Consider the following 12,202-nt stretch of genomic DNA (forward strand, 5'->3'; position numbering starts at 1 on the left):
TAGAAAGTTTGGAATCGATCTTACCACCGAAAATGGACATTTTCGAAAATGGCGTATATCGCCGCCATTTTGAAATACAAATGAAAAATTTTTTTTTACAAATTCTTAAATAAATTATTTATTACATGTAAAAGACATTTTTTAAATAAATCTCATAGTTATTTTAATAATATATACTAAAAAATCCCAGGAGGAAAAGTCGGACGAATGTCGGAGTTTACAACCGCCTGGGATCCGCGCCCGTGCGGACCGCCAGTACCGATGTTTTGTACCGATTCGGATCCCAAAATTCAACCGGCGCGGAACAGATTAGGCTCAGAATTTTGGATCCGCCTTTCTACTTTCGTCAGTACTGGCGTGGTACTGGATTTGTTCCGCCTGCGGATTTCATTCTTCTACGGGCGTCGGAAGAATGACGGATGTTAGGTCTGTAATGGCTCGGTGGTGGGGCGGATCCGACTGCGGATCTCGTCATTTATTGTTATAGTTCACATTATCAGTATAATCATAAATTTATTTTATTATATATATATATCATAGCTAATTAATTATTACAATAACTAATTGCATTTATTATAATATTATTATTATTATTATTATTATTTAACCAATAAATAAATTAATTGTATTGATGCAAAGGAAGAATATGAGAAACTTAATTTTTTCATTATATTTATAAAAATCCAACTTTATTAATGTGCAATTAAATAAATAATTTTTAATAAATAATAATATTAACTTGAAAGAAAATGTGTTCAATATATAATAATACCTACAATAAATAACACATTAAATAAATATATAAAAAACAGATTATTAATTAATTTATTTATTGTTAATTAATTAATAATCTCTTTTTAATTTAAACAATATATTAAGTAATTATTTATTGACACTTTTCTGCAAATTAAATAATTAAAAAAATGTGTTGTGCATTCAAATTTCATTCAATTATTAATAATTACGTAATAAAATATTAAAAAATATAATAATAAAATAACAATTTTAACAAGTTCCTTTTTAAACGAAATATTAAAATATTCATAAATACCGGTATAACATCAGTCCGTATTTGAAAATTGTTTATTGCCGCGTAGTAATTTTACAATTTTCATTTTAGCTAGTGAGACTTGAAAGCATTTAAGGTTTGAGAGTTCCATGCGAGCGTAGCATAGTGGTTAGCGTGCGTGATTTCGGTGTGTAAATATTCGGTTAGGCGTAGGTTCGTACCCCCAAGCGTTAGGATTTTTCAAATGTGAATATAAAAAAATACCGTTAAGTGTATAAAAAAATGTGTAAAGTGAACTATCAATGAATTGTTATCAGTATTTATCTTTTGCAATTAATTATTATTTTTTTATTGATATTTGTTGAAATTATTATTTTGATCCGAGCCGGTTGTCAGGCGGTAGAATGCCAGCATTGCCAGCGCACATCTGGCTACGAAATGAAAGATCCGCAGTCGGTACAGTGCCGGGTCCCAGCCGGTTGAATTATACACGGAACGGCTCTTCGCGGCCGGTTACCGGGCGGTAGAATGCCAGTTCCGAGACGGATGGCCAGCCAGCTCCTGGCCAAGTCATCTTTTGGTAGAATACCAGTTCTCGGGCGGTAGGCAGGCGGTTCCCAGCCAGTACCACTACTCCGGCGTCGGTACAGGCGAGGATCCGCGCCGGTTGGAAATTTCCCACTGGGATCCTTCTTTTTGCCTGTTTTGAACTGGAATGTCCCCTTAAAAATTAATTTTTTAAAATAATAGCAAAATACTTTTAAAAAATTAATTATTTTTCAATTCAATTTTACAACATATCAACTATTTAGAAAGATTTTTATTATACATAGATTTCAAATATTTAATTATGTCTTAAAAAATGATTCAAAAAATTTTTTTTAAATTTGTTTATAGTTACTTTTCGCATTATCAAAATCAAACTAACTTGCGGTTTTTGCTAAAAATTGTGTTATTTTTATGTTTAAAGTTTGAAGGAAAAGACGAAAAAGTGGAAATTTTTTAAAGTCTGTTGAAAAAAGTCTCACTTTTCTTAATTTCCATGAAAACTTTTTTTATTCCACATGCACAAAAATGGCGCTTTTAGATAACTGACGACAGGGAGTAAAGTCATTTATTTGTTCGATTGTATGAAAATTGCGATTTTTTTCCAAGGGCAAAAAAACAGCTGGTCCCATGATTTTTTTGCCCAAGGTAAAAAGGCCGCTATTTTCATACAAGTCGAACAAGTGAATGACTTTTACTCCCTGTCGTCTGCTATCTGAAATCGACACTTTTGTGCATTAGGAATAAAAAATATCGTAAGTAATACGGGAATAAAGGCAGCCAATTTGTTAACGATGATTTTTGTGACACGAGTGGAGGTCTCGGGGCGTCCTCGACCTCGACTCGTGTCACAAAAATCACCGTAAACAAATGGCTGCCTTTATACCCTTGTTGTTTAATATAATATTTTTACAAGATTAATGATTAGGTACAATTTTATTGTGTTATTTGAAAAAAAGGAATAGATATTAATCTTATTTAAATTTTTTTGACAGTCTTTATTATAAAAAAAATGATGCAATATTCAAATTTTCATTTCGACAATTACATAATTACACCTCCATTTTTAAAATAAGGATTTTTTTTGCAAATGACCGACTAAATGGGCTCTTTTCATTTTTCTAAAGAACTAATGAAATCTAACAGTTAAATTATCGATAAATTAATGAAAACCGCAAATTCCTGGTAATGAGAAAATTATAAAAAAACATGTTTCCCGACATGAATTTTTAGGGAAATAAGAATTCAATATAAGTGAAGAAAATTTTAATTTACTTAGAATAAAAAAACCTTTTTATTTTTACAACTCTTTTTAGTTTTTTTTTTTTTTATTGTTCTTCATGTATACCCTATTTGGGTTTTTACATATACGACAACCCCTAAATATTCTCCAATTTTCCCCAGATTCCCAATACCCCCTATTTGCGGTCCGTAGCCGGCTTTTATTAGAAGTACTCGTATTCACATGGCCCTCTCTAGCCATAGTCAAGGGAAACTACGGAAAACCTTAACTGAGTACAGCCGATTTATCGACGCCGAGTCTTGGATGTATAAATTCGAAGTCTCGAATATTACACAACCAAGTCCTCGACGTTCAAATCTCCCGCACAGATTATCTCACGTGCCGGAAAAATCCCAGGCTAATGGGCGCGAACCAAGTACCCTTGGTCCTAAGCGTCCGCCGAGCGAGGCATTTATCCGACTGAGCTAATCTGTCGGTAACTCTTTTTAGTTCATTTGTTTTATATTTCGACTGACTTGATTATAAAATTGCAAACTTTTTTTATATAAAGATACTAGTGCACCAATTGAACCTTTTGCGACAACGTCATCGAATTACGAAAAAAGTAGCCATGGTTCCTCGAAACGTCAAGAAAAGAAGAAATAAAGTGCAAGAAAATTTGATATCTGCATTGCACGTCTTAACTACTAAGACAGAAAATCTGGTATTTCAAAAATTATAGAAAAAATTACTATTTACATGAAGGAATAATTTAAGAAGGGAACCAGTCAAATTTTAACTTATTGAAATTATTGCTGTTTGTCCCATACGCTCATTTTGAGAATAAATGTTAGTTTAAAAATAAGGTACACTACACATGGTTGTTTTGAAATTCTAAACAACAGTTTTGACAATCTCGCCATTTCGGAGATATTGACATCTGGACGGTTTGTCCCACTCTCCCCAAATATTATAATATTATTTTAATGATTAACCCATTAACGCCTGAAACAATAAAATTCTTTGCGCAAATTCAACCTATACTTTTATGAATAAAACGGATTATATTTTATACCGCAAGTATGTTTCTTATAGGTATTGAGTGTGCTCTTTTCGATTCCGGTGTGAAAAAAAAGAATTTCGTTTAAAACAAAAATTAAATATAGCGGTTTTAATTTTAAAAACAGAAAAGCAATTTCATTTTTTCAAGTTTAGTTATTTTTTTACCCATTTACCCATCCAAATATTTGGATTCAGTAACCCCAAAAACATAAAATATAATGATATCTGGTATTAAGGGGACATTCCAGTTCAAAACAGGCAAAAAGAAGGCTTTTTTAGTATATATTATTAAAATAACTATGACATTTATTTAAAAAATTTCTTTTACATGTAATAAATAATTTATTTAAGAATTTGTAAAAAAAATTTTTCATTTGTATTTCAAAATGGTGGCGATATACGCCATTTTCGAAAATGCCCATTTTCGGTGGTAAGATCGATTCCAAACTTTCTATAACAGATAAAACCAAAAACGAAGTGACATTCTCTTCGTTAGATATTTCTTTAGGTGTGGAACCTCAAAAAAGTGGAATTTTCTTCCCCCCCTTTTTTTAGAGTACTTTTTCCCCAAAATATGCAAAAAAAGGTGTTTTTATTCATAATTTCTCTTATAAAATAAAGAGAGTTGGAAACTTTCCAGTTTTTGAGGTTCCACTTATAAGCATGATGACGCTGAATCAAAAGCAATTTTTTAAAATCGCTTCAGAAGAACTCGAGATATCACTCTTACCACATCAAAAAAAGACATTTTGAGAAAAACGCATTTAAAATTTTTGTTCATAAGTTTCGAAATTTTTTTTAAAAAATCATAGGATTTGCTTGAAAATCGTTATACGGGGGTTTTCGAGGTCGCTAACTACGAATATTGAATCAGATTTTTAAAATTCAAAATGGCGGATCCAATATGGCAGACATTCTTTTTTTAAAATCATTGGATTTGCTTGAAAATCGTTACGGGGGGATTTTGGGGTCGCTGATTACGAATATGACATAATTTTTTTTAAATTAAAAATGTCGGATGCAATATGGTGGACGAAAAAACAATTAAAATAAAAAAAATTTCTTTTACGCCATGTTGGATCCGCTATTTTGAATTTTGAAAATTTGATATCTAATTTATGATCAGCAACACCAAATACATTTTTGTTTGTCTTTTTTAAAAAATGCAAATGAGATAGCATTTAAATCATTCGATTGCTTATCCGCATACAAAAACATCTTTGACATGGCGAAGAATAAGGATGTATAACTTTTGTTTTACTTAGAATTTTGCAATAATATTTTAGGAGAATATTCTTGACACTATAAGAAATCCGAAAATAAAAAGAAAAAAAATCGATTTTTTTGACATTTTGAACTGGAATGTCCCCTTAAAAGAAATAAAAAAATTTAGCACAGTTGTGACACGAAAACTTTATTTTGACTACACTGCTAAGGAGTTAAACATGCGTGAATAATATTCAATTGTCATCCATAGAGGCACAAAAATTGTATACTTTTAAAAAAAGTAAATTAGAATGTAAAATTTAAAGATGGCGGACCAAATATGGCTTAAAATATGAAGGAAACTTTGAAAGGGGTGGTCACTATTTTTTAAAATACCAAAATGTAATTAAATTCGCCTAAGTTTTCCTACTCGAAGGCTTTTGGGGTCGCTGATTACAGTCAACTCTAGCAATAGTGCCGCTATCAATAGTGCCACTTCTCCTATTTCTCGCTCGAGCTCTATCCCCACTTTAGCGACTCTAGCACGGCTTCTGAATTTCGAGTTTCCCCTAAGAGAGAAATATACAAACAGTGGGGGTACTACAGTTCCAAGAAAAGTCGTAAACGCTGTGCAATTTTGCGGCACTATTCATAGAGTTGACTGTACTAATTTAATGTTATTTTTCAGAAATTCAAGATAGCGGATTTAATATATAGAACAGAATTTTTTAAAATTTATGCAATTGACCTTAATTTTGTCAATCGGGAATTTTTGTGGTTGCTGATGACGAATTCGATTTTAGTTTTCCATAAATCAAAATGGCGGATCTAATATGGAACAGAATGTTTACTTTATGCAATTAATCTTAATTTTGTCACTCGGTGGTTTTTAGGGTCGCTGATTACGAATACGATGTTTGTTTTCAAAATTTCAAATGACTAATATAATATGGGAAAGAGAAATTTAAAAAAATGTTCTATACACGCTCGCTGGTCGTGAATCGACGCAAGTGCTAAAATAATTGTCAGTGAGCGCTCCTATGACATTTACATCTAACTGACTGGTATTAGAACTCTCGAGTAACAGAATTAAGGTCAATTGCATAAATTTAAAATAAATTCTGCCATATTGAATACACCATTTTAAATTTATGAAAACTTACATCAAACTCGAAATCAGCGTCCCTAAAAACCACCGAGTGACAAAATTAAGGTCAATTGCATAAAGTAAAAATTTGTGTTCCATATTGGATGGGGGGAGGGTCAACAAAAAAAAAAAATTGTCCTCGTGGTTTATGAACGGCTTATACCTCGACTTATATCATGACTATCAATAAATCTCGAGGTCAATGTTTTGACAAAGAAGGAAGAATACTTTAATAAAATAATTCTGCTGATGTATAATTAATGTATATAAAGTTTTTCTATCGCTTGACTGAACTAATCAAAGCAAAAACCATTATTTTGTAATTAATTAATTAATTGACTTGCTTGGTACTTTGAAACGTCTGGCAACACAGTATTTCTTTAGTCGTGTTGCAAATGCTTGGTATGACTTGTTTACATTTAGTTTTGAGTAGAAAATTGTTTGCAATGTTTCTAGATGTTTAAACAGCTGTTCAATATACTGTATAAAACATGAATTTTTTTTACAAATTAATTTATTGCAACTCTCACAGGTACCTAATGACACTTTTTTAACAGATATTTAACCATTATATATCTGTCTCGTATTAAAAACTGTTTTATTAATTTCTTAATGTTAAGCACTTTGTGGTGAGTGATGTTTGAAAATGTACGCAATTCCCACAAAACTCCATGTGGTACTAATTTCAACAAATTGATAATATTAATTCTATTTGCGAAAAAACCTTTCTATTATCTTGAGAAAATCTGTAATTGCCTTAACGTTTTATAAACAAAATAGTTTTTGATTTATTTTTTTTAGTTTTACTTAGAGAAACTTTTTAATAAACATATACCAAATTTCGAAATCACAATTTTCCAGGGTAAACCCGCTCACTTTATCTTTTCAAGACGGAACAGTTTTATTTTTTAAATATTAAAGTTCGTCTTATTTCCGTCTTAAATATGATTTATTATTGATAATTTATGAGTTATGTAAACAATTCTATAAACAAAAAATTGGTTTAATAAATAATGAACATAGATTTCATGAATTACAACTATGGATTTAAATAGTGTTATATTTTATTAAGAGAAAGTGAAATGTAGTTACAATATTTTAGTTTTAATAAGTCATAAATTGTGTTATTGTTGAAATATAATACGTGAAATTATTTTATTCTAAATTTTAAATTTAAAACTAAGTGAGCGGCTTTACCCCGACTTCACGTGAGCGACTTTACCCCGAGTGTATTCCTCACATTTCAGAATAAATTTAATTAAATCTTTTTAAAATAAGACAAAACTATATATGTACTTTGATGAAGGACATCCAATAGCAACAAAAAAAATTTCCCAGATAAATTAAGACTCAAAAATAATTATCGAAAAACTTAAAAATCCAAAATACGTTTTTTTTCTGACACCTCTAAAAACATTTGATCGTCTCTGATTCTGTGTTGAATTCATGAAACTAAACAAAAGTTCGTTAATATAAGTTGAATGTTAAGTACTATTCACAGTACCAATATCTCCATCTTAAGTTGAGTTCATAGCGTAAAATCGCTAGTGAGCGGGTTTACCCTGTGAGCGGGTTTACCCCAGTCTCCCCTAATCTTTTTCCAATATTTCAGAAGAAGAAAAAAACGGATCATTATGTCTTAGTCACATTTTTATATACACACAATAAAATAAGGTCTTGATTATCATAAGACAGAAACAGAAATATCGCGCGCTCGTAGTTCTGCTAGTTTGATAGTAAATAAGGAATTTATTGCAAAAAGGATTTGTTAAATAATAAAAAATTGTGTCTTCTAGAACTATTTAAAGTTTAACATTTAATATAAAATAATAAAATGTTTTTGATTGAAATACTTAATATATTTAAAAATAAATAAATTATTTTTTTGTGTCGCTGATTACGAATCTGATGTCAGATTCCAAAAATTCAAAATGGCGGATCCAATATGGCGGACATAAAAATTTTAAAATCAATAAATTTGAATTAAACATTGGTATCTATGGGTTTTTTGCATAGAGTTATTAGAATAGAGTGCGCGAGTTATACCTTTTACCGTGAGAGTCATTCTTAGGCGATGAGTATAAATTGAAAGCAGGTAAACTTAACATAAAATACCATTTTTCCTGCTAAAAATGTTTTTAAATTTTTTATTCTTTTTTCACGTAAATAAAAGAAAAATATAATTGCCAGCAAGCAAGCATCAGTTGGTTTGATGCATCAGCTGTTTAACTATCGCGCATGAGTTATTAGAGAAAGAAAAAAAAAGGGTCTACTTTTCGTATGGCTGTCTCCGTCAATGCGCCTAAGGAACATTTTGGTCGCTTGCGCACTCTATTCTAATAACTCTATGGTTTTTTGGGTCGCTGATTACGAATCTGATGTCAGATTTAAAAAAATCAAAATGGCGGTCATAAAAATTTTTTAAATTAATCAATTTCAATGAAACATAGGTATGTAGAGGTTTTTCGGGTTGCTGATTACGAATCTGTTGTCAGATTTTAAAAATGTAAAAATGAGCACTGTGTTTCTGAAATCAGATTTAGATATGAAATGGAGTGTTTACTTGATCCATGGAAATAAAAGCAGATTCTCCAATAGGACTACATGCGCACCTGATATACCCACACGATAAAATATATACCTATAAGTAAACATCAGGTGTAAAAAAACCAAAAAAACTAAAAAAAATTTTAAAATCTAAAAAAAAATACAAAACGGGATCTTTATCTATAACTTCCTCGTGGTAGATCCTGGAAACTACAGTACGTTTTATTTTTGTAGACTAATATCAGGAATTTTTTTAATTTTCTGAATTGTATAGACACTAGTTTTGTAATCACCAAACTTAAAAACCCCCAAGCCAAAAATTGTAGGCGAATCTCACCCAATCTAAAATCCACTTGAATTCTTACATCAGATTCGTAATCAGCGACCTAAAAAACCCCTAGATACAAAGTTTCATAAAATCGATTAATTTTAAAAATTGTATGTCCGCCATTTTGGATCCGCCATTTTGAATTTTTGAAATCTGACTTCAGATTCGTAATCAGCGACCCAAAAAACGTTTAGATATTTATGCTTCATTAAAATTGATTTATATAAAAAAATTTATGTCCGCCATATTGGATCCGCCATTTTGAATTTTTGAAATCTGACTTCAGATTGGTAATCAGCGACCCTAAAAACTGTAGGTAGCATACTTGTTATTCGTAAATATCTAGTTTTTTTTAAATAATGGTTTTTGGACAGAAATCAACAATCCTGGCCCACTGTGCGCAACACTTACTATTTATAATAAATAATACCTAATTAAATATTATTTTTTATTAAATTGTCTAAATAAAATATATTTTTTTACTTAAAAAATGAGAAACATATGAAAAATTTATCTATAAACATTATACGAAAACCAATTCTCAGAGTGGAAAAAATAAGGAGAAAAAGATTGAAGGTGTATTGTATAAAAATTATTGGTTATAGGCGATATATTTTTTTATCGACTTTTTAATTCATATTTGGTACTTGATTTTAATTGCATTTTTTAGATTATTGGAATATTTTTTTCTTCTTATTTTTGAATTATTAATAAATTGAGTGAGAGAGAGAGAGAGAAAGAGAGAGAAATTTATTTCAGTAAGAGAGCTGGATGGAATAATTGATAAAACAAATTTTTATTAAAAGGAAAATAAATTGAATTTAATTTCTCAGTGAGTTTTTCTCATTTTACTCTTTAAGAGTAAAATACACTGAATGTTAAACGGTAAATTTTATTACGAAATTTGTGAAAAGCAAATAGGGTCATTTGGGGCAAATGTAAACAAGGGGTAAATGTAAACAGTAGATGTTTCAGCTAAATTTACAAATTTAAAAATAAGTACGACGTCAATATTTTTACCTCAGCTCACCTACAAGATGATGTGAGTATTGCCAATAATTTATTTTGACAATTGGCAATGCCATACTGTAAGTTATTTTTTAATGCAAAAAAGATTGAAAATCAAAGTTTTACTGTTTCAGTATTTTGTCTCGCCTTTGCATAAAAATAAATTTAAAAATCAAACAAAAATATGTATTTCGTCCTTATTAATACCCTAACAAAAAATTAGGTCCTGTTTGAAAAAAATGTTATAAAAAATTTTTTTTTGAAAATTTGATCAATTTTTAAAAATATTTTTAGGTTCATCCACCATTTTGAAAATTTAAAATTTGACTTCAAATTCGTATTCAGCGACCTCAAAAACCCCCGAGTAGCCAGATTCAAGGAAATTTGATCAATTTTTAACAATATTTTGTGTTTGACCACCATATTGGATCCACCATTTTGAAATTTAAAAATTCGATTTTAGATTCTTATTCAGCAAAATAAAAAAAACTTCTTTTTACCAAGTTAAATGAAAATCTATTAAAATTTGTTCAAGTTATTTAAGTTGTTACATTACTAATTTTTTAATGGTTGATTGTTTATTTTAAATAATACATTATCAGTCAACTGGTTAATTTACTATACATTTACGAAGAATTTTTTTTCAGTTTTTCCATCCCTTAAAACAGTAGTATACTTGAAATAACTTGTTTCTTAAACCTCGCTTAACTACAGTGGTGTTTACATTTACCCCGAATTTCAGGAAAATTTCAAAATCTCGGGGTAAATGTAAACAGTCAGTTTTAGGCGATCCAGGTACATCAATATTTTTTTGTACCTCATAACATTTTTCTAGGGAACTCTAGTAACAAGTTCATGCAAAAGAAATCCGTCCGTTTTACCTTTTAACAAAAAAAACTAATGTTTTTTGGGAAGAATAGATATTCCGTTTACATTTACTCCAAATGACCCTAAATAGTTAATTTTTCGATTCATTATTTATTAATTATTAAAATTATAGTTTTCATTTTGGAAATTGATACGCTTCATTTTTATTTTCACATGTCAAAATGGAATCGAAATTTTTTTTTATTTTGTATCTAGAAATAGTATATTAAGCAACAAGGGGATAAAGGCAGACATTTATTTATGGTGATTTTTGTGACACGAGTGGAGGTCGAGGGCGCTCCGAGACCGAAACAAAAATCAGCGTAACGAAATTGTCTGCCTTTATTCCCGTGAATATTTTTATTTATTTTGATTATTTTTACTTTTTATTTATTAATTAATTCTGTTTGCTTTATTCTAGGGATGCTTGCAATCGAAGAAGAAAATGCGGTATTGAAAGAAAAGGATGAAGTGAAAGATTTAAATTAAAGGAACAGAATGGCTTTTGGGAAAGTGTGATATCGAAATCGGAAGTTGAGATGGGTTCGTTGCCGAATTTGCACGAACTAACAAGAGAAAAGCTCGAAAGTCCTGCACATCGACCGGCTCCAATTGAAGGTCTTGGTCCAGTGAGATTACCACCGCAACCTCCGCCCTTGGCTCACACTCACAAACGTGCGAGAAGCAGCGGTCATCATCATGGCACTATTTTGTGGGACAATGATGCCATGCTCGAGGTAAAAATTATAATTTCTTCCCCTTTTATATTCTTTACGGAAATTCTACTTAAAATTCTAAATAAATATTTATTTATTTATAGTTATACATTTCCCCGCGTAAGTATTTTGTATGTACAGAATACTATTATATTATACTATATTATTATTATACTATTATATAACAAAAGGATTGTAGTCTAGTTTTTCCATAAGGGGTCTTGTAACTTTTTCAGGTATTAAAATCAAAAGTTTAAAAAAAAAATTTTGCTCATAAGTTTTTAAATATAATTTATCAAAAGTTTTTACATGTCATTGTGTATGTTAAGAAGTTTTAAAAAAAGGATTTCAGATTGGAAAAAATATTTATACCTTCCTTCTACAGAGTGCGCTTTGGCCACTGGCAAAAATTACTGGTTGTCATTGTAGCTCATAGCAGAATCCTCTAAAATTAAAAAATCAAATTTTATTTCAAAATGGACGACTTAATATAGAACCTAAACCTCTGATTTACTACCAATGTTAAAAATTACATTTTTTGTGT

General features: G+C 30.1%; 1 protein-coding gene across 1 annotated transcript in view; it reads left to right on the top strand.

The window, feature by feature from the left end:
- Positions 1 to 12,202, top strand: part of LOC122508806 — a 333,590-nt gene that overhangs the window by 120,858 nt on the left and 200,530 nt on the right. The window contains exon 3 of the mRNA XM_043622366.1: positions 11,364 to 11,679. Within this exon, the coding sequence (XP_043478301.1) occupies positions 11,482 to 11,679 (198 nt within the window). The 5' untranslated portion in view covers positions 11,364 to 11,481. The remainder of the gene's footprint in view (positions 1 to 11,363; positions 11,680 to 12,202) is intronic.

The sequence above is a fragment of the Leptopilina heterotoma genome, unplaced genomic scaffold (assembly GCF_015476425.1).
Source record: "Leptopilina heterotoma isolate Lh14 unplaced genomic scaffold, ASM1547642v1 Lhet_570, whole genome shotgun sequence".
Classification (NCBI taxonomy): domain Eukaryota; kingdom Metazoa; phylum Arthropoda; class Insecta; order Hymenoptera; family Figitidae; genus Leptopilina; species Leptopilina heterotoma.